This window comes from Eubalaena glacialis, chromosome 3 (genome assembly GCF_028564815.1).
Source record: "Eubalaena glacialis isolate mEubGla1 chromosome 3, mEubGla1.1.hap2.+ XY, whole genome shotgun sequence".
Lineage (NCBI taxonomy): Eukaryota > Metazoa > Chordata > Mammalia > Artiodactyla > Balaenidae > Eubalaena > Eubalaena glacialis.
The window spans coordinates 56,573,487-56,596,953 of NC_083718.1; the positions used below are offsets into that span (position 1 = coordinate 56,573,487).

Consider the following 23,467-nt stretch of genomic DNA (forward strand, 5'->3'; position numbering starts at 1 on the left):
CAACAAGAGGAGCCACAGCAATGAGAAGCCCACTCTGCAATGAAGCCCCTGCTCGCCGCAACTAGAGAAAGCCCGCGCACAGCAACAAAGACCCAACGCAGCCAAAAATAAATAAATAAATTTACTTTAAAAAATAAATAAATAAGCCAACAGAGTATGATTGCAGAGGCTGGAACCTCACCCACTTGCTTTCTGCTTCATCTAATTCAGTCCGAGAACACCCTACTCTTAAAGAGTGACTTCATTCTTTTATTATATCTTTACATGTGGCAGACATTTTTGCCTGGAAGAGCTCAGAGCCAAGTGAAGAGCAAATAGAGATAGGCAAATAAATAATTAATTAAATGCACAAAATAAGTTCTAAAGCAGAAATATGAACAGACTGATGGGGAAGCAGAAGTAGGAATAACTAACTTGCTTGCGGGAGCCAAAGAAGAAGCTATAGAGAGGTGATATTTAAACGGGTTTGAAAGGTGCGTCGGAGCTCAGATGGTAGAGAAAATAGAAAGAGCTTTGCAGGAAAACGGAATGGGACATGGAAAGACACGTGGGATCTAAGGAAGGCTCAGTGTCTAGGAAAATCTGGAAATGTTCACTGAGACTGGAACATAAGACAAGCAGGAAGAAATGAGGGGGCATAATCAGTGGCACAAGGTCAGTATTCATGGAATATTTGTTGAAATAGTAAATGGATGGATTTAGAAGAGACTCTCATGCTAAGAAAACACATTTGGATTTTATCCTTTGGGCACAGAGGGACCAACAGAGGATTTTAGGCAGGTAGAATTGGAGAAGAGACAAAAGGCCAAGTGGTAAACGATGAAGCCAAGACAAGAGAGAAGAGGCTGGCTTTGAAAGGCAGTTCTGAGATGGAAGCCACATAAGTCAAATGGAAGATGGGGAAAAAGCACAAGTTACAGTGGTGGCCGGTCATGGTAGGAAGCACAGGAAAGAATATAGGAGACATAATAAGTGTATAGAAAACAGGATGAGTGCAGTTCTGGCTATGATTTTACCACAAACTAAGTCTAGGTGAACAAAATCAAATCAGGTGGGAGGTGCAATTCTTTGAGAAACTGAGAAAAAAGTTAGGATTTTTTTTCTACATTTCACTTGAATGAAAAACCTATATTCTCTCACGATAAACCCAGAACATATTTCCCACTTTTCTTGTAAAATTGATGCTTCAGGTCCCAAGCAGAGTCACCACATATTCTGAGGTGAGCCCGTGACCTTGAACTACCATCACTAATTTTCAAGACCTGCACAGAATGCAAGAAGTTAAAGAAATCTGTGGAGAGGAAAATGCCTGGTCTGAGAAACTCCAGGATGGTGAACTGATACTGATCTGTGACAAAATTCTTGAGGATTTTGAAAGGTGAGCAAGCAAGCAAGCAAGCTCTCCAGGAGCCAGAATTGGTTCAGGAAGAAAGCCTTATGTCAACATCAATTTCTTATTTATTATCCCTTTCTTTGTTTACCAGGACCCAGGAGAACTCTGAGGCTCTGGGTGATGACAGAGTGACTGGATAGGAGTCTTGGTTCTGAATGATTTCATGAAGATCAAAGATGGAAAAGAGAGAGTTGGGAAAAAAAGAAACAAGGACAGTTTGAGAGAGAGACTGTGAGAGGGGAAAGAGAGAGAAAAGAACATCTGGAGGGAAGTCACAGTGTGTTACTGTGTCTAAGAATAACTGTCTTCAAATATCTGGAGAACTTTTTGCAAAGAAGAGGAATTTACACTTATTCTAGAGAAATAGGAGAAAGCAGAGTCAGGACCAATAAGTGGAATTATGGAAGGAAATACTGAGATTCAATTTCATAAAGATCTGTAGAGTGTTTTGGGCCGCTGAATGGAAGTTGGCTTCAGAGAACACGCAGAACTGGACCTGCCCAAGCCAAGGCACCTTCTTGGGGATTTGTAGAGTGGTTGTCTGCCATGGGTAGGAAATAACTGATTTTAAAGTTTCCTTCTGGAACCCTTCTATGCTGTTGGTGGGAATGTAAATTGGTGCAGCCACTATGGAAAACAGTATGGAGGTTCCTTAAAAAACTAAAAACAGAACTGCCATATGATCCAGCAATCCCACTCCTGGGCATATATCCAGAGAAAACTCTAATTCAAAAAGATACATGCACCCCAATGTTCATAGCAGCACTATTTACAATAGCCAAGACGTGGAAGCAACCTAAGTGTCCATCAACTGATGAATGGATAAAAAAGATGTGGTATATATATACACACACACAATGGAATATTACTCAGCCATAAAAAAGAATGAAATAATGCCATTTGCAGCAACATGGATGGACCTAGAGATTATCATACTAAGTGAAGTAAGTCAGAGAAAGACAAATATCATATGATATCACTTCTATGTAGAATCTAAAAAATGATACAGATGAACTTATATACACATCAGAAACAGACTCGCAGAAATAGAAAACATATGTTTACCAAAGGGGAAAGGTGGGTGGGAGGTATAAATTAGGAGTTTGGGATTAACATATACACACTACTATATATAAAATACATAAACAACAAGGAGCTACTATATAGCACAGGGAACAATATTAAATATCTTGTAATAAGCCATACGGAAAAGAATCTGAAAAAGAATATATATACATATTGAACTATAATATAATGAACTATACTTCAATAAAAAATAAAAATAGGGGTTTCCCTGGTGGCGCAGTGGTTGGGAGTCCGCCTGCCAATGCAGGGGACACGGGTTCGAGCCCTGGTCCGGGAAGATCCCACATGCTGCGGAACAACTAAGCCCGTGCGCCACAACTACTGAGCCTGCGCTCTAGAGCCCGTGAGCCACAACTACTGAAGCCCATGTACCTACAGTCCATGCTCCACAACAAGAGAAGCCACCACAATGAGAACCCGGCGCTCCACAACGAAGAGTAGCCCCCGCTCGCTGAAACTAGAGAAAAGCCCGCATGCAGCAACAAAGACCCAACGCAGCCAAAAATAAATAAATAAAATAAATTTATAAAAAAATAAAGTTTCCTTCTAATTCACAGATCCGAGCACCTTGGTTCTGTTCTGCCATCCCATGTCCCCAGGCTTCCCTGCATCCTGAGACACTGTTTTTGCAGCTCTGGCCTCTTATTCCAGGCTAACCACTAAATCTGGTGTTCTCTGATTTAGTCTCCTGGCCTACAGGCACCAGAATGGACATTGCCCTACTTAGTGGTAACAGAAGGTCAAAGAATGTATTATCAGCCTCTAGAGCCACATTTCTTCTATCAAGTCCCACTTGAGCATGAATTTCCAGATGGCCAAGGCTGGCATTCAAGGACTTGCATAGCCTCCCTTCCTCTCCACGTGGTCTTTATCAGACTCACACTTTAGAACATAAACAGAATGCAGCTAAGCAAAGCCTGGCTCACTGCGCTGAAGTTTACCTCTGTTACTAGTAAACCAACTATGTGACCACTGTCGAGGGATCATTAGGTGTTTACCTGCCTCTGTGGATCCAGGAGAACTTGCTCCCCAAAGAGTCTTCCTTCCTCTTCCTCCTTCATCACTAGCGTGTCCCCAGGTGAGGCACAGACTCTCCCGGCACACAAGGAAAACGAGAATTCTCCCAGGCACCAAGGCTAGTAATGAAGGGCTTGGGGCAGCGCTCGGTCTGGCTACCTCATTTTTCTCCCACCAGGGCCTCCTGCCTGGCCAGTGAGACTTCTTGTTCATTCTGACTCATTCTGACGCCCAGAGCTTGCTTGTTCTTTGCAGGGAGAGGGAGAAAGAGGCACATTTCTGGGCTCAGGGGAGAGCCTGGAGTGGTGGCAGAACCAGGGAGCATTAAACAGGTGCAGAGGGGAAAACACAGCAGGCAGAGGGAGCTGTGCCAGATTCTTGCATCCTCTCTAAGCCATGGCCCGAGTACAGCAGCCCTAATCTGCCCACCGTATACCTACAAATCCTAAAGCTGACTTGGGATTCCCAGCCTCTAGGTCTCTTTCACTGCTTCATCTGATTCCATGAGGTGCTGTGGATGCAAAGGGTAAGTAGGAGTGACCCAGAGCACGTACCAATCTTGTTGTTATATGAAACTCCAAATTTGCAAAGTAGCCCAATAAGCAGAGGTTATTTGCATCACCAAAGGTTTCTTCTTGTTGTATTAAAATATTTCTTGAAATATAAGATATTTCCAAGTGGATGTTTGTGTTTTATAAATCAGTAGCTACCTGATCCTCAAGTCAGGGGCTAGAGATTGACTTAGCACTGAATTTTATAAGCCATTGCCAGGCAAAAAATAAGATACTGCATTTTGGAAATGGCATTAAGTGTCCCTCCAGCAGAGGATTTGATTTACAGAAATTCGATTTAGACTGCACCCTTATAGAAATACACTGGCAGTGCAAAGCCAACACATACAAAATTCTCTGCGGGTGACCTGCTTCAGGAAGGTTCATCTGTAGCTTCTTCCCACAAAGGGCTCCCCAGAGCCCAAGTGCAGATGGAGAACTCTGGTGGAAACAGAACTACAGGGTCTTTGAGTGGGATGAGACACCTTCTAGCCCCGAGACCCATCTTCTCCACCCCAAAGGTCTGCTAGAATGCCAGAAGGAAGAGTAGGAGGGGCAGAGAGCACAGGTGGTTACAAGTGGAGGCACCATTTCTCTTGGAGCATTAAGAATCCCAGGCTCAGATTATGTATTTGATTCAATAATAATCATTTAATGGTCAGATCCGCTATTGTATGGGTTGAGTGCTGGCTCTTCCTCTTACCAGTTGTGCGACACCCTCTAAAACTCAGTGTCTTCATCTGTACAACATGTATATAATGAGCATCTCCCTTGTACATTTCTCATAAGAATAATTTTAGCATATATGTATAATATTATTATGCACTTAGTAAGATGTTGGGTATATTGTGAATACTCCATATGTATAGTCACTATTATTTATTATTGTTATTAATATGTCACAACATAGAGGAATGCTTTGCTTTCTTCTAAGTTATGCATTTGCCCTCCCAAAAGAGTCTGTTTTCTTTGCCCCCTTACTCCTTTCATCCCATAAAGAAACTGGGGAAATTGGTGAGAGCCTGCTGCCCTGTGGTCCACACTTCAATACTGTGCAGTCAATGCCTTGAGATCCCTGCTCACAAAAAGCTTTTGTCTCTTGGACATCCACGCCCTCCAGTCAACAGGCCCTCTGAAGGTTTCCTCCTGCTCAGTTCATGGAGCTCCATTTGAGGCCACCTGCCCAGCCCATCCACAGTATCCAGTGATGCCTTTTTCAGTTGCTTCATATAGGATTGGGCAAATCAGTCCGAAAGACCAGAAGGCTCCAGTTGTCTTTAATTTGAGTCAGGGATAGATTGTGGGGATAGAAATCTTTGTCTCAGACTCAGGTCCAAATCTTCATCTCCAGCCCAGCTCTATGGTCATAAATCTGTTCCACTTGCTTTGAGCAGCTTTGCGAGCACATTCACCTGTTTCTAATCCTGGAGGAGAAGATGGATGATTGGCATGGGAACCAAACTCACACAGAGCACTTCGGTCTGCTGCACAGACCTCAGCCCACTTCCAACCACTTGCTCCCGGGGGTCTGTCTTCCTTGAGGGCAGAGCTCCCTGAGGCCTGGGCCGTGTCTCATTCACAGCTGTGTCCCCAGCACTTGGGGAGTGGCCAGCACACAGAGATAATAAACATACGCTGACTGAATAAATGTCCCACCACATGCCACTCACTGTTCTAAGCAATGTGGACTGAAATACCTTTCTTGTGAGAGATGTGGAAAGCCCTGAGGTGGGATAAATGTGGCAGAAGCTGAATAGAGAAAAAATATTGAGAATCCCTGACCCAGAAGAAGCTGTTCTCTTGAGGAGAAAAAAAAATGAAAAGACCACGTGGCTAGCCAGTGTCCCTTTCTGCCTGCATCTGTGTCGTGACGGTTTCTAGACGAAGCCTACCTCACTCCTTTCTACATATACATGTCTCTAAGTAGCAATTCATTCATGAATAAAATTAATTATTTCTCAAAGCAAAAATTAATCCTCTTTTTCTCTGCCTGACTGACTCAAGATCTCTCTACTAAATCTCATCTGAAAACAAAACTGAACTAGCTTTCTCCCCTCAGCCTTCCTGGATTTTCCCTGCTTTTCTTGCATGTTTTTATTTTTACATTTTCTCTTCACAGACCATCTTTGCAATCCTATTTCAAGCCAGGTGGATGACCTGGAAATAGTCCTAGAACACACAGGAAAATTTGGGGCAAGAGTCATTTTGTCCTGGGGGAACGTGGGACTGACATCCTGAGAATTCATTCTGATATGGCATCCATGGACTAAATCTATCCATCAATCACTGAGAATGTGCTAAATATCTTCTTCTCCCAGAGCCTGAGATGCTGCATTCCAATGTGTTTTTTCCGTTTACGTGTGCTGTCACTCAAACCGGACAGCTGAACTCCTGGAAATCAGTAGAACCCTGTTTTCTCTATCTTTTGTAGCCTTCAACAGTGCCCAGAATAATGCTTTGCACAAAGTAGATGCTCCATAAACACTTGCGAGAGGACCAAGAAAGCAAACACATGGTGTGGGCAGCTTACTCTAAATTCAATTTTTTAAGCCTAAGTGATGCTGGATTTTCAGTTGAACTAGTGGCTTTATAAGACCTCAAAGCACTGCTTACCATTTTCTCACCAGGTGCATATTCACACTCCAGTTTTCCAAGGTAGAAATGCAAGGAATTGCCTTTGGTCCTACCTTTTCCAGATATGAAATTACTTTTACTTCATTTTACTCACTGCCAGTACAGGAAAATGACATGCCCTCCAGGTGAGAGGCTTTTAAAATTGCACCTTGGAAGAAATCGGTGTCTAGGAGACCCTTTTGGCATTTTGGAGTGACAAGATACGGCAGAAACAACACAGTGGGGCAGAGCAGGTGGAGGAGGAACATTCACATGCTTCTTGGCATTTACACTGGATGCATGGGACTGGCTGCTCAGTTTCTAAAGCACACCTGGCACTCCCACAACTTTGGTTATACTGCTCCTGTGTCCACAGCACCGTTCCCCAAGCTCTCCACTTGGAGATCTCCCACTCAGCCATCAGAGTCTGGCCGATGCATCCCCTTTTATACTGGCCTTCCTTGACCTTTCTGTGCAGAGCGACCTAGCACTTTCTCCAAATGTACTTGTCTGTGAGTTCCACCAGATCAAGAACTGTGCCCTCCCCATTCATGGTTTATTAGCAGAATCTCGTAGAAGCATGAGCACAGAGTCGGCCTTCAATACAACAGATTGAATGAGTACTGCTCCTCCTACGCTCTTGAATTGTCATTGTATGTTTATGTGCTCTTTCTCCTTCCTCGAAGTGAGCAGCACACTTCCTCATGCGCATAGGTCAGCTGCACTGGTGCGGATGTTTCCATGTTAAGATGCAGACAGGATGCTGCACGAGGATGAGGATCTGCAAGGCCCAATTCAAGGGCCCAGACACCCTTTTGGGGCTCATCATCCAGACACTTCTGGAATAAAATTCCTTGGGTGAAGGCCTTCTGCTGGGTCTACAGCCTAGATTAGATAGTTCATGTCAGCTATTCGGCTATACATTTAGCCAGCACTGAACTCTTGAGGAAAGCAAACTCTAGACGTTTCGTTCTGTCCCTCTGCCACCTCCTTACCTCTGTGGACTGAGAAATAGTACCTGTGACCAGACTACAGGCTCATTGCTCCGCACTGCCTCTGCTTTCGCTCTGACTTGTTTTGCTCTAGTTTGTGTACTGTTCCTTTCTCGCCTTCTATTCCAACAAACTCCCTTGTCAAAATATAAGCCCAGTGAGAAGGGCAGAGATCACCCAGTTTGCTCGGGTGATGGTCGTTTCTCCGGCAGAGCTCACCTTCTCCCCTGCCCGTCCCATCCACCTGAGAACCACGGCTTCCCTTATGGTGCCCTGCAGCTGTGTAATAATACAAACTTTCTGTACCTCCATAGCTGTAAGGAACACCTAGGAAATCACTGGGATTTACCCAGGCAGACTGAGGTTGCCTTTGGCTGCCGTTTATTTATGTGGATTGTGATCTCTTAATTGGAGACGGTGCCTCTCCCAGGGTTCACTGTTTATTCAAATCAGTATTTGTCAGTCCCTGAGACGTGGTCCAGATGATAAATCAGCTCTGGAGTTCCTTCTGTGATTGCTTGCACAGCTGCTCTCTGCTTCCTCACCTCTCCATCTCCCAGGAGGCACCCATAGGCTGGTTCTAGGCCCTCCAGCCTTTTCTGCTTTTAAACTTTTCTCCCAGCTGCTGGATCTTATGAGTTCATGTGCCTTGGCACTAATAATTCCTAAATTTAACCTCCCATGATTACTGTTCTATTTCATTTGTAACATCTCCTGTAAACATTCTCACGACCTCAAGTGCATCATGGGGGATGCTGCCTTACCATTAAGCCTTCTGTCCTTCTCCACCCTGGTTATTCCTGCTCTCCTTCCACCTCCCAAGCACTTAGTATAATCAAGCTTTAATGTCATACTGTTCATGTGGGGCTCCTGTTAAAATGCAGATTCTGATTTTGTAGGTCAGGGTAAGACTTGAGGTTCTGTCATTTTTTACAAGCTCTCAGGTAATGCCAACGCTGCTGGTCCACAGACCACACTTGGAGCAGTATGGATAAATTATTCGGTTTTGCCCGTTTCTCACTTCTTTCACATGTAAGTTATTGCCAAACCTTATTTTTCATCTTGTTGAATTATAAACAGATTATCTTTTCTTAGGGTAATTGCTCTGGTACCTGTAGAAAGGTTCTTTTGCCTTAACGGCCCTCATTCAGCACGTCATCTGATTCTACCCCAGCCTGCCCTATTGTATGTTTCCAGATGCACCTGCTAAAACACATTCCTGCTTCAACATTGCCTACCTTTGGGTACCACTCCAACCTCTTGGTTTTAAGCTATGTTCTACTTTGGTTCTCAAAATTTGCAAACTTTGCCCAGCATATGATCAGAAAATCATGAGCGGAATATGATCATATATAATATGAAGATATCTACTTATTTTTTGGTTTGTTTTTTTTTCCTCCTAAAAGACTTCTAACATATCCCTAGACCCTTCTTTTCTAAAAGAGAGGCAGATAATAGAAATGGAGGTATTAGTGACTAAGGTCAATAATTTGGAATTATACCTGGCCTTGCCTTTCTCCCAACCACCATATTATACTCATTGTTCTATATGATCTCTAACTTTACCTCTTAATTTTAATTTATTCTTTCCGAGTTTTAAGTGTTTCATCATAGTGGCTTGGATTTTTTCCAATCCCACGATTATCTCTCTATTAAAGCTTTAATACAAAAAGAAATAAAAAAAAAAAACCAGACTGCTCATAACTTTGATTTGTAGCAAAGAGAGAATGGAACATTACTGCTAGAGTGTTTTGAGAAACCATATTTACATTTGCATCAGCTCAATTTAGGTGCCTGATTAGGTGCGTGTTATGATGAAGATGCACTTACCAGTCAAAGGGAAGTGGTGTGGTCTAGAGTAATGAGCAGGAGACTTCAAGTCAGGAGCTCTGAGTGCTATTTCTGGCTGTGACTGGCTACCTCTTTGACCTTGAACAAGTCCATCTCACCGCCTTGAACCCTAAAAACCCCCATCTGCCTCACAGGGTTGCTGTGAGAGGTTGATCACTTAAGGGTTTATTGTACTGGGGGCTATAGAGTGGAGCAAAGGCAGGCAGTTGGGGGTCACAAATGGAATCCGAGACAGGATCTCTGCTCTTCCAGCTCTTACCACTAGCCTATTAAGAGACAGTGTCTGAGAAGTGGACTGATTGCTCAGATCTTGGTCTGATAGGGCTTGAGAATATGCTGAGAGGTCGGCTAATGGAATTTAAAAGCTTGCCAAAAATTGGGTGAGATGGCCAAGGCCATCCTGTTATTTAGGAAGTTTTAACAAGAATGTATATTGTCTCTCTTCTCGTAATGGTGCCATCCTGAGATTGTTCAAGTTATCCCTGGGACCAGGGAGCTGGCAGTGACCAGTGCCCAGCTTCTGTAGGACATCTTAAGGAAGGTCTGCTCAGCTGGCAACCCCTGACTTTATAGGAGAAAGATCATTTCCTGTGGTGACTCTAAAACATGCTGGAAATGATCCAGCTCTTTCTGGCAGTCCATAAGACCAGTAAGAGTGTGCCCCAGAAAACATGCATTCATTCTCCAGTTGAGTTCCTCTCCCAGCAGAGAGAGAGATTGAGGAATTAAGGTTAATATGCTTTAAAAAAGAAAGCAAGAGAACAATTTTTTTTCTCCTTCTAATGTAAGTTGTCAAATGCTAAGCAATGAGCAGATGTTATCATGAAGATAGTACCCATGGCTCTCATCTCATTATAATTTTTGCATTGGTTAATATTTGTTGAGGATACTCTAATAATAGATAACATTTATTAAGCACCGTTCTAAGTGTTTTACATCAATTAACTCATTTAATTTTCACATCAATCCATTAGGTGGGCACTATTATTGTCCTAATTTTACAAATAAGGAAATTGGGGAGCAAAGAAATTTAATAATTAACCCAACATTATACAGCTAGTAAGCTGCAGCCCCAGGATTAGAGTCCAGGTCATCTGGCTCCAGAACCTTCACTCTGAAGCATCTATGCCTACGAGAATACAGACTTACGGAGAGAGCAACAATCTCTGGGGACCCATGGTTAGAGAGGCCAGAGCTATTCTAGACCAACCAGTCATCTACTCCAACAGAGAGCACACTCTGATTTCCAAATAAGAATAGATGGCGTTCAGAGCTTAATGTTAGAACCTGGTTGTGTAATTGCTGTAACATGTCCACACACAGCTAGAAGAGAAGAAGGGTCTCTCTTCTGCTGTGTAAGAGAGCTTCATGTAATTCTGCACCGAATATTCTAGCCCCATTGGAAAGTCTTATTCTTCCCCCACCACAGCTCACCTCCCTTCTTACATGGAAAGCACATATGGATACCATATGATCTCCATGTACCAAAAGCTTTCTTAAAGAATTGAATAAAAGACTAATCCTGTTCGAGATCCAATATTTCACCACGGAGCATTTCTGATATTCTCTGTAAGCTCTTTCTCCCTCTGCCCTTCTGGAAGAAATGCCCTTCTAGTCATTCGAGATGACTAGACCAGTTTTCTGTGACCTGCTCTAGTCACAGTAAGCAAGGTCTTGAATTTGCTAGAAGGAATTACCACTAGAGACAAAAGGGAAAGGGATAAGAGTGAGCTCCCTTGGGGATAATATAGAGCCCTACAACAAGTATCCATGGATCCACCATTTTGCTTAATAGCTAAAGGCAGGACTCCCAGAATGCTCCTGGAGCAGCCGTGTGTGACCATTCTCCCCTTGCCCCGCCGTGGGGTTGCAAATCGCAACGCTGCCTTCCTGTCAGAATGACTGGTTACTGTTTCCCCAGGTACAGGTTCATGTGCAATAACTGACCCCAGAGAAACACAATGGCACAGTGTAAGAGCCTGTCCCATTAAATGATCAAAAAACCATTATGGACTGATAGAATGGTTGATGGTGCAGAAGTGATTCCAGACATTCCCCGTGGGCCGGCTCTGAGCTGCTACTCAGGCATTCAGTGGTCGCCAGCCTTGGGGCTGGGGCCTGATGACAAGAGAAATCTGTGGAGGGGTGAAGGAAACTGGTGCTTTATTCCTTCTAGTTCCTATAGCCCTTTGAAGTGAATGCTGGTATTAGGATTCCCAGCCTGACATTTCAGTTCCAACATACTTTAAAAAAATTTTTTTGTGATAACACTGCTTTTGAAAGATTTGGGATAAACGGAGAAGTCTGAGGTGAATTAAATCTTGTTTTCCTGAACTAGAGGGATTCGCTGCTTAAACACATTCTAGGGTGGATTTTCTCTTTTCCCTTTTTTTCTTTTTTTTTTTTTTGGAGGGATGGAAAAAGAAATTCTTTGATAAAGAGAAGCATCGCCCTGAATTTACATTATAGAAAATTCGTGGGGGACACAGGTCTAATTTCTTATATATTTACGGAGAGTCAAGTTAACCTCTTTTACCGGAGCAGGCGTCAGCTCAGCCACTCCCAGCCCGAGCTGGCCGCTCTCTGCCTCAGTGGCCCTGTGTGAATTTCCACTACAGTCTTTGGAGGATGGCAAGGACCAGAGCCACTGAACCAGGGAGTATGAACTGCAATCCCTTCTAATACCAGATTGGGAGAGAAATGGCTTTTGTTTCTACGGACCTCTGCACCCATGAAGCACCAGCCCCTCAAATACCTCATCTTTCCCTTTGTCTGCATCTGCATGTGGGAATCGTGTACCAGGAAAATGCCCCCTGTAAATGGCTGCACTTACCATTTGGGACTCTCCCAGTGCTCAATACCTTAAAACCTTATTTCTGAGACTCCGTACTAACCTAAACAGACTGCATGGTGTTGCAGAAGTAAAGAAAAAAAAAGCCTCTTAGAAACAGAAAAATATAGTTTCTTTAAATATAATTTAAGAACCCAGACTTTGGAGTCTGACTGCTACTTGGGAGCTAATCCTAGCTTCACCATTTACTAGCTGTGTGCCCCTCGGCAAGTTCCTTAACTTCTCTGGACCTCAATTTCTTCATCTGTAAAAAGCGGAGAATAATTGTTCTTCCAAAAGAGGGCTATTAGAAGGATTAAATGAGTTCATGTACCTAAGGCATGTAAAGTGCTAGATCCAGCAAGAGGGCCAAAACCTTTACTATGTTCATATGACTAGGAATGCACATGCCCAAGGTTACCAATAGCAACCTCTAGCTGGCAAAAGAATAGGTGATTTTCTGGCTGTTTCTCTTTGTGCTTTTTCGTATTTTCCCTCTCTCTCTCTTTCATTAGAAATGAATCTGTAATTGGAAAATAAATATCTTTAATAAAAGAAAAAAATTCTAGCCAAGTTCCCAGGTTTGTCTGAAGACTATGGTCAAGGTGAGGAGGAAAAGGGGGTGACACTAAGGCAGAGACTAAGCAGAGGGATGAAGGGGAAAGTTGAATTCAGGGATGCACTCAAGGGAGCCCGGAGGGTCTCTGGGTCACCTGAGGTGAGGATTTTGAGGAGCCTTGTGCTTTTGAAGTGCTGGTCCAGCAGCCAGGAATTTGCACCTGGTTCATCCCTTGTCAGATGGGTCAGACAGGTCACATGTTTGACTTTCAGCTCTGATGCTCCTGAGGACAGGCCGAGCGGCAGGGACGATGCAGCCCATTTCCTTGCACAAGGCCAACTGAGGCTGTAGTGTTGACAAGGGTGAGGGCAGGCCCATCCCTGCCCCTGCGGGGCTCCCCCCACCTCTAAGGCAGGAACTGGAGCTGCCCTTCCTTCATTTGCATATCGAGGTAATTACAACTCATAAAAGTATCTCACCCATTATTTAAAACCCGGCCCCAGCATTCGACTCTGACCTCCTGCAGCAGCTCAGGCCGCATGCTGAATCCATGCCGCCTGATTTGTCCTCAATTTATAAGCAGCACAACCTATAAATAGAAACCCTTTTGCTAAGTTCCCCAGGAGGCATCAGCAGGTTTTCCAGCTTGTATGTGTTTTCTTCTCTCTTTTTTTAAAAACCAACATGGCAAGCTTGTTCTCCCTGCCTGCTGCTTCTCCGGCTCTCTCCTAGTGCAGTCTGCGGCCTGCCAGCTGGCTTGGCGGTTGGCGCCCTGCACAGACCCAGGCTGGCTTCAGTGGGACGCCCCACTCACCTGTAGATCCTGTATCTGGTGGTAAAACCCTGGCGGTAGCGCTCCACGAAGTCGGTGTACTCCTGCGCGCGGTGAAACGGGCCCCGATCTGTGAGCAGCCAGTCCAGGGGCGGCTGGCCGGCCGCGGAGGCATGATGCTCGGGGACCAAAGCGGCCGCCGTGGCCGAGACAGCCAGCACCCAACCGGGGAGGGCCAGTGCCAGCAGAGCTGCCCATGGGGCCGCCGCCTCCGGCCGAAGCCCTCTAAACCGAGTGCCGCACTGCCACCTCATGCTTCTCCCAGGCGGTTGGTGTCTTCATTCTCTCGCCACACTCTCCCGCTCTGTGCCGCTCCACCAGGGCTCCTGGAACTGGAAAAGTACAACACGGGGATGTCAGTTGCACACCCTGGTCTGACCGCATGGGCCTGTGAGCATCAAATCTCCCTGGGCAGGGCCCATTCTAGAAATCCTTTATTTTAGTAACACATCTTCCTTCTAGGCATTGAGCCACGTGTTGATGTATATTTCATTTAAATCTTAAAACATTCCTACAGGAAACACCCTGTCATTTTGCCGACGAGAAGATGAGGTTTAGAGATGGGAAGAAAGTTGCTTAATTTCACGCAGATTTCAAGTGAAGAAACCAGAATTTTGACCGCAGGGGGTCCAACTCTAACCTTTATACTGTGTTGCTTCCTTGTTTCCTGTGTAGACTCAACACCATCCGCTTGTCTTCCTCTCTCAAAAATGTTCACTATGTTTCAATAATAGCCTCATAGATTGTGTGCAGCCTCTAGAGGCTTGATGTAAAGCAAAGAGCAGCCCCCTTTTTCTGATGGTGAATTGTGGGCAGAATAGTGAAGTCCCATCACTGTTATGAAGCTGGGTGAACTTGGGCAAATTACTTCCCTTCTCTGAGTTTAGTTATCCCTTATGGAAAATAAAGATGCTTACTATGGAGAACAGTATGGAGGTTCCTAATACTACTAAAAATAGAGCTACCATATGATCCAGCAATCCCATTCCTGGGCATATATCCAGAGACAACCATAATTTGAAAAGATACATGCATCCCAATGTTCACAGCAGCACTATTTACAATTGCCTAGACATGGAAGCAATCTACGTATCCACTGACAGATGAATGGATAAGGAAGATGTGGTGTATACACACACACACACAATGGAATATTACTCAGCCATAAAAAAGAATGAAATAATGCCATTAGCAGCAACATGGGCGGACCTAGAGATTATCATACTAAGTGAAGTAAGCCAGACAGAGAAAGACAAATATGATATGATATTGCTTATATGTGGAAGCTAAAAAATAAATACAAATGAATTTATTTATAAAACAGAAATAGACCTACAGACATAGACAACAAACTTATGGTTGTGAAAAGGGAGTAGGGGAGGTATAAATTAGGAGTTTGGATTAACATATACACACTACTCTATGTAAAACAGATAATCAACAAGGACCTACTGTATAGCACAGGGAATTGTACTCAATATTTTGTAATAACCTATAAGGGAAAAGGATCTGAAAAAGTATATATATATATACACTTTATAAATAAAAATACTTTTATAAATAACTGAATCATTGTGCTGTACACCTGAAAGTAACACAACACTGTAAATCAACTATACTTCAATTTAAAAAAAACAAATGTAGGATTATACTATATTTAAAAAAAAAAAAGAAGAGAAAAGAAAGAGGCCTGACTAGATAATAGTCAAGCTTTGGACTTCCTGCTTTGAACATTGATCTGTTCCTTTACAAAAGGCCATGCAGGGATAGAGCTACAGTAGGAAATCACCATCGTCAGAGAACAGATCCGTGAACACAAGGATGGCCGTTGTGCTCTTTCTCCTCACTGTGTAGTATGGAAGCTCTCTGAGGGCAGGGCTGTGTATCCCCCTACCCTAGTTCCCGAACGCACACAGTAGGCCTTCAGAGATGCTTCTTGAAGAAATGAATCAGTGCATTCTTGCCCTGCCCTGCCCTCTCTGAGTTGGAGGGAGAGTGTCAGGAAGGGAGTAAGACTTTGGCCTTCAAGACTCCTGGCTGACTCAGTACTGCGGGGTTCTTGCAATCGAATTCATTTCTTCAATCTTCAATGTCTAGCACATGCTGTCAGAGTCTCACCCATCTCCCCTCACCAGTACCACCTCGGTCTGTGCTAGAATGACTTCCAATCCCCAACACGTGTAATTTGTGGCCTTGAGGCCTTTCTCTGGCTGCCAAAGTCCAGAGATGAGCTTCCTGTGATGAAGCAAGGGGTGTCAATTCACTGGCACTTCCAGACTTCTGTAAGGCCAGGTAAAGTGGGCTTCAGCATTTGACTCACTCCCATTCCCCAGGACCCCAGGTCATTCAGGAATGGCTCCAGTTCAACAAAACTACCAGACTTCCCTTGGACCAATGCAAACCCTGAAGAGGCTGCCCAGAGGCTGGGGCCAATTCTTAATCCTGGTTACTCCCAGCCTAAAAGCTGGCCTGAGTCTGACAGATCTGAGCCTCAGCATTTGTACAAGATGCTTTCAAAAGTGTTGCAGTGCCTGCTGGTAAGGATAAAGGGACAGAAGCATGGGTGCATGGACCTTCAGAGTCGCTCCTCTACTCTGGTTAGTAGGTATTGACCATCTACTACGCACTGGGTAATTCTTAGACATTTCCCCAGTTAATTCTCACAGAAAGTTTCTACTATAAGCATTATTATTGCAAGTTTACATTTCCCTGAGACTCAGAGGTGCTGGCCTAGGAAGATGCAAAGGTAGAATATGAACCTAGATCTGGTTCCATGTCCAGACTTTTCCAAAGAATGCTTTGCTCTCTAAGGCGCTAGAGCAGGCAGCAAGATAGACCCGTACTTAATGAACTGGTGGACAGCGGGGCTGAAGGACAAATAGTGAGGCAACATCTGCCCTACCAGATCTTAAAACATATTATAAAATTCCAGTAAGTAAGTAGGTGATACTGGCACACAAAGTGGGTGGGCAGATCAATGAAACAGAACAGCTAGCTCAGAAATAGACCTTATTATACATAAGAACTTTGTGTGTGTGTGTGTGTGTGTGTGCGCGTGTGTGTATATATATGCATCACAGATTAAATGCGTAGGGGGTAGACTATTTTATACATAATATTGGGAAATTAGTTCCAGATGGATTAAGAAGTTAAATATAAAAAATAAAACCATAGAAAGAAGACACATTTCCAAGTGTTTTTATAATAAGCAGGCATTACTTTTAAACCGGGGTGGGGGGAAATAGTGCTATAAACTAAAGGGAGGAATCAGCCTTGCACATAGAGGGGTAGGCATTTATTTTTATGGGATGTAATCTGATGAGGCTGCCCAAAATATTTCTCATTTAATCATCCATGCATTCGTTGCTTGAGAAACAGAAACTGAGGACTCCTAAGTGCCAGACACTCTGCTAAGTACCAACAATATGAAAGCAAGTGCTCGTTACATTGTCTGAAACACTACCTACCATTAGTGATTAGTTCCTCTTATAAAATATTGTTCTCTTTCTAAAGGCATATTAATGGAGGCACATTTTGGAGACTGGGGCTGCTTGACACAGCACGCCAAGGCAGCAAACACAGTAAGGCAGACAAGCACTGACACAGGTAGGGCACTGCAGAATGCAGGTTTCTAAAATGGTCCCCAAGATTCTTGAGCCCTTCTGTGTGTGCCCTTTATAATCTCCTCCCCTTGAGTGCAGGCAGGCCCTGTGAATATGACGGGATACTCCTTCCAGGATCAGGTTACTGATCAGTTGACTTTGAGTTAATCAAAAGGAAAAGTATCTTGGGTGGGCCTGGCCTAATCAGGTGAACCTCTAAAAGAAGGTGAAGTGTCAGAGAAACAGGATCTAGCTGCCCTGGAAGAAAGCAAACAGCTATGCTGTGTACAGTCTATGCGGGCCATGCAGCAAGGGATTGTGGGTGGCCTCTAGGAACTGAATACAATTCCCAGTCAACAATCAGTAAGAAAATGGGAACCACAGTTGTACCACCCCAAGAAAACCAATTCCTTTGTATGGCTGAGTAATATTCCACTGTATATATGTACCACATCTTCTTTATCCATTCATCTGTTGTTGGACATTTAGGTTGTTTCCCTGTCCTGGCTCTTGTAAATAGTGTTGCAATGAACATTGGGGTACATGTGTCCTTTTGAATTATGGTTTTCTCAGGGTATATGCCCAGTAGTTGGATTGCTGGGTCATATGGTAATTCTATTTTTAGTTTTTTAAGGAACCTCCATACTGTTCTCCACAATGGCTGTATCAATTTACATTCCCACCAACAGTGCAAAAGGGTTCCCTTTTCTCCACACCCTCTCCAGCATTTATCGTTTGTAGATTTTTTGATGATGGCCATTCTGACCAGTGTGAGGTGATACATCATTGTAGTTTTGATTTGTATTTCTCTAATAATTAGTGATGTTGAGCATCTTTTCACGTGCCTCTTGGCCATTTCTATGTCTTCTTCAGTGAAATGTCTAAGGAATATTACTCAGCCATAAAAAGGAACAAAACTGGATCATTTGTAGAGATGTGGATGGACCTAGAGTCTGTCATACAGAGTGAAGTAAGCCAGAAAGAGAAAAACAAATATCGTATATTAACACATATTCCACATATGTGGAATCTAGAAAAATGGTACAGATGAACCTATTTCCAGGACAGGAATAGAGATGCAGAAGTAGAGAATGGACATATGGACATGTGGACATGGGGGGGAAGGGAAGGGTGGGACAAGTTGGGAGATTAGGATGGACATATATTCACTACCATGCGTAAAATAGCTAGTAGGAACAAGCTATAAAGCACAGGAAGCTCAGTGCTCTGTGACAACCTGGATGGGTGGGATGGGGGTGGGGTGGGGGGAGGTTCAAGAGGGAGGGGATATAGGTATACACATAGCTGATTCACTTCACTGTACCGCAGAAACTAACACAACATTGTAAAGCAATTAAACTCCAGTTAAAAAAAAAAAAAAAAAAGAAAAAGAAAACCAATTCCGCCAACAACCACATGAGCCCGGAAGAGAACCCTGAGTCCCAGATGGGAACTGCTTTCCTGACTGACACCTTGATTTCAGTCTTGTGAGACCCTGAGCAGAGGACCCAGTGAACCTGTACCTGGACTCCTGACCCACAGTAACTGTGACATAATGAATTCATACTGCTTTATGTCACTAAGTTTGTGGTAATTCCTTACACAGCAATTGAAAAATAATAGACACGTAAAGGACCTCGCTCCCATTCTGCACACCTTTGAGGGTTCTTGGTGATTTCTGGAGAAGACTAGCGATTATTCTCGGCATGAGAAAAAGCTAGCGTGGCAATTTCTTGAGCAGAGTGATGATGATCATCTCCCCTAAGTCTGATCATCTCTGCTGAGCCGTAACACCAACCCTGCCTAGGTTATGGACCCTTCAAGGTCAAAGTCCAGGTCTTTGTTTTTATGAAAAACTTCAGCTCTCATACAGAGTCAGTCTTCAAAAATACGTGATCAATCAATTCGATGCGTTTCATAGAGGCGTCACTGACAACGTGTGGCCTTGGCCCAGCCACTGAGCCTCTTGGTGGCCTGTGCTGTAACACAGGGGTGGCAGCCGCCCCCTCCCCTACTAATCGCGGGTTTCTAAGGACAGGTGAGAGCGTGTGTGTGAAAAGCTGTGCGCTCTTTGAAAGAAGCGAGCTATATTAAGTCAACGTGTGCTTCTTGTCATTCTTTGTTTGTAATTATGCTTTTTCAGGGTTCACAGTGTGCTGGAACCTGCCTGGTTATAGAAGTATCAGCTTTAGAATCAAATGGTTTTGATTGCTGGGCCGGGTCTGCTGAGCACAGCAAGAACGCCTGAATTCAGTGCTGACGGCGCCTCTAAAAAACCTGGCCTCAGAATCATATGGTTTCCGTTTCATTGGTTTTTCTCAGGATCTGAAAACATTTTGACAAAAAAAAAAATCTCTTTTTAAGAAAAAAGTTTTAAACAGGTTTCAAAATCTTCCTTAAAAAAATACCTAGAACATGTTCCTTCACCTTTAAAAAAAAAAGACAAAGTAATTGCTGCATTGACAGTTGCGTAAAAATTAGACTTTTCAAGGAGGATAGCTTTCGGGCATTTACTGTTTATGCTCCACAAACAATATTACTAGAAATTTTGTAACAGTGACCTGTCAAGCAAATCTTAACCATCTAGATTCTCGAGTCTTGTGCTGGTACTGTTAATATTCAGCAGGTTAAAACAATTCTCACCTTCCCCACGACGCTTCTATGTATCCATTTTGTCCTACAACTGGTTGTGAAAGTAAATCTCTATGTTACATGTGAGTGTATTAAAGTCACGGCTAAGCTAGCTCCTTGAGGAAAAAATTAGAAATTTACTTGTGAAAGCCAAATAATTTCACTTACTTAGACCCTACTCAAGACAGAGTTGTACACCTACGCAAATTATAAATCAGCTTTGGCCCAAAGGTACAAGTAGAATAAGTCATGGCTTTTCCTTTGTGAGTACATCAGCTCGTATCTGTTCGTTAAGCCATGAATTCAATGGGTTCCAGTTTTGTCAACTGAGAAAATCAGGTGTAGATGAAATCACGTGAGAAGTGGGCAGCGCGGTCTTCAACAGGGGAAAGCTTATAAGAATCACATCTCCACCAAGATTGTCACCCAGCTGAAGACTTCTGGGGACTCTTTTGTGTCCTCCTGTTGGTCTCCATCTCCATGTACGCTAGGTGTGTCAATAGAGCAGTTAGGATCTGGGGCATCAGCTGCTCAGGTACTAAATCTTGGCAAGGGAGATAGAAGTACAGTTTCCTCTTTGAAAAATACTGTGCAGGGGAGGGGCTCCATGTTGGAGGAGTTAAGGCTATGGCTAAGCTGTTGCTAGAAGCCAGAAGAAAAGGAGAAATAGATCTGAAATTAGTATTATAATTAACAAAATTGTTAATGTTGTTAACAATTATCATGAATCAGTACCAGCAGACATCATTTTCTATTTGTGTGGTCATTACTACTTATGAAGCACAGATAATAAGATGACGCTCGATCTTTGTTTCTCAAAATGCAGGATCCCCTTTTAACAGATGAGAACACTGAGGCTAGGAATAGATAAGTGAGTTGCACAAGGTCATGTGTGTCGGTGGCAGATCTGGGTCTACCTACTCTAGCTCCTATAGTATTTACACTTCACTGCACCACTTACATGATTTACAGCTATAAAAACACGCAGGCCTTGCCACTTACGAGTCGGTGCCCTTGGGAGCAAGTCACTTCCCCTGGGAGCCTCCCTTTGGTCATCAGTAAAATGATTTAAGAGGTGAGATGATCCCCATGGTCCTGCCCAAAACAGAAATCCCTAAATTTTATGCAAATGAAAGGGGCACAAATATGAGGGGTGAGGCTCTGAGATTTTAGTCTTCTTTGAGAGGAGGCTCTGTGTTTTAGAAAGGGAGTGAAGCATAAGAGGAGTAAGGGATAAAGCAGACATTCTTGCCTGTTGGAGCAGTGACATTTAATAAAATGATTAGGCAGTGACATTAAATAAGTTTTCAAGCCATTTGAGTGGTTAATTGGCCAACTCTATTGAAGAGATGTTTTCTTGAATAAATCTGAGGGTGTCAGTAGTAAAAACTCACAGAAAGTGTTATTTGTTCTTGTCATCCACAACATCTGGACACAAAACCTCCTGTTTTGACTAGAAAGGGAGAAGAGACCAGAGAAATGACAGGACATCCTGGGGTGAAGGGTAGATGGGGGTGCTATCCATTCAGATGAATGACTTGTATTCTCCTCTCTTGTTGGGATGATCTGCCAGCCTCAACAGACCCTAACCACAGCCTTTTTATGTAATATGCTCCTCGTTGCACTTCAGAGAGCTTCAGCAGTGCCCACCGTTCCCCGTGTGCACCCGGGCAGATGTCACATCCCGACTGCCACTCTCCTCTCCAGGCTCTGGGATATGACCTTCAGTGTCACCCTCAGAACTGGCCTGGACCTAGCAAGGTACACTTGATGCATTTCCCCCACTGCTAGACTTAATATAGGTGAGGAATAGGGATAGCCTCCCTGCACAGAATCAGGTTAACAATGTTAAGGATGATTTGTACAAAGGTAAGCTCTATCATGATTTACTATTTACTATCATGATTACTAAATGTTCTTGCATTCATCTGAGACCTTTAAGAGGAGAGACTGGGAGAGGCTAAGGGACTTGCTGGAGACAATTCCACAAGGAAGCAGAAATGAAACTCGGATATTCCGACTCCAAAACCTATCACTCAGCTCTCCTCACCCTCCCTCACCTCTGTCCATCGAATAGTCAATCAGTTATTAAGCAGTTTCTACGCACCAGGACTGTACCAGGTGATGGTAGTAAATCTGATGAACAAGACAGACCCAACACTTGCCCTCTTAGAGCAGCAACAAAACATAGGACTTGAGGATCCTGTAATGAGCTTAAAACAATAATATTCTCTCTCTCTCTCTCACACTCACACACACACGCACAGCTTTAGTTACATTAGACGTCATAGGCTCCATCCCCTCAGGTACCCCAGTTTACAGGCTTCTGCTGTGTGATAACCAGCCCTTCACTCATCAAGGACGGATTCATGTGTCAGCGGCAGAGGTTTCAGACTTGCCTGCCGGGTGTCCTTGGCACTTTCCTTGGGGAGACAAGCTAACTGACAGGCTTGCCCAGAGCCTCGTGTGATAAAGCCTGGGTCACCATGTGCAGACCAGGGTGGGCCCTCCGGCCCAGAACTTCCCTTGAGGTCACAGGGGTCTCCAGAAAAGAGAAGGAAAGCACTGCCTATCAAACAGAATCTCTAAATGAAAAGTTGCACATTTCAAAGCCTTTAAAACCTGATCTCCATGCATATTAACCTTCCTCAAAACCGCTTCCATTTATACGCCTGCATTATGAGACCCCAGCAGCTCCCTGTGGCCTGAGAACACATCTGCCTTCCTTCCTTCCTTCCCCAGGCACCAAGCCCTCCATCAGCAGCTCAGCAGTGGAGGGGTTACAAACAGAGACCATGGAGCCAGAACACCTGGCTTCTCACGTTGGCTCCACCTCTCCTGGCTCAGCTTCCTCAACTGTTAAAAAAAAAAAAAAAAAAAGGAAAGAAAAAACGACAATAATAATAGTGCTTCCTCATGGGCTTGTGGGGATTAAATGCAACAACATTTGTAAAGACCCTGAAAAGTGCCTGGCCCACAGTGAGTGCTGTGTGTGTGTTCACTGTTATTTCTTCAAAGGCATCAACATAGGTTATTGACGCCAAAAGGAGTCCAGAGGCACCACCTCATTCAATATGGGTTTCTTGTTTGTTTTGCTGCTGTTGTTGTTGTTGTTTACAGGTAAGAAGCCTGAGAAGATAAAGTCTCTGTTAAAAATGTGTCCTCATTAGGCCTCAGGGGTCTCCACAGGTCACTCCAAGTGGCCTCACTGGTCTTCCTCCCCCGGTCCTCCATAGATAATGACTGCAGAGGTGGGCAGTCCTTTTGCTTTTATCTGTGGCCTCTGTCACTTGACCCCTGATAGTCTGGCTATGGGCCGCACCATTTACTCACTCCTGCCTTCCTTTTTTCTCTGTGAGTCTATATCTGTCTATTACATCTTTGAGACTCTTGTTCTCCAAGAAGCCTGTCAAAGCTAGACTCTGTGTTGATTACTTTGTTACTTTGCCTTCCTACAGCCTCTGGTCCCTGATTAATTTCCACCTGATCGGATCATGGAACTGGGGGAAG

The 23,467-nt window shown here is 43.8% G+C and overlaps 1 protein-coding gene across 2 annotated transcripts in view; it reads right to left on the minus strand.

Moving 5' to 3' along the window:
- The window catches only part of BRINP2 (BMP/retinoic acid inducible neural specific 2), a 124,133-nt gene that overhangs the window by 44,958 nt on the left and 55,708 nt on the right, over window positions 1-23,467 (minus strand). For both annotated transcript variants that reach the window (XM_061185676.1, XM_061185677.1), the window contains one exon: window positions 13,707-14,056. In XM_061185676.1, coding sequence (XP_061041659.1) covers window positions 13,707-13,978 — 272 coding nt within the window. In that variant the 5' untranslated portion in view covers window positions 13,979-14,056. The remainder of the gene's footprint in view (window positions 1-13,706; window positions 14,057-23,467) is intronic.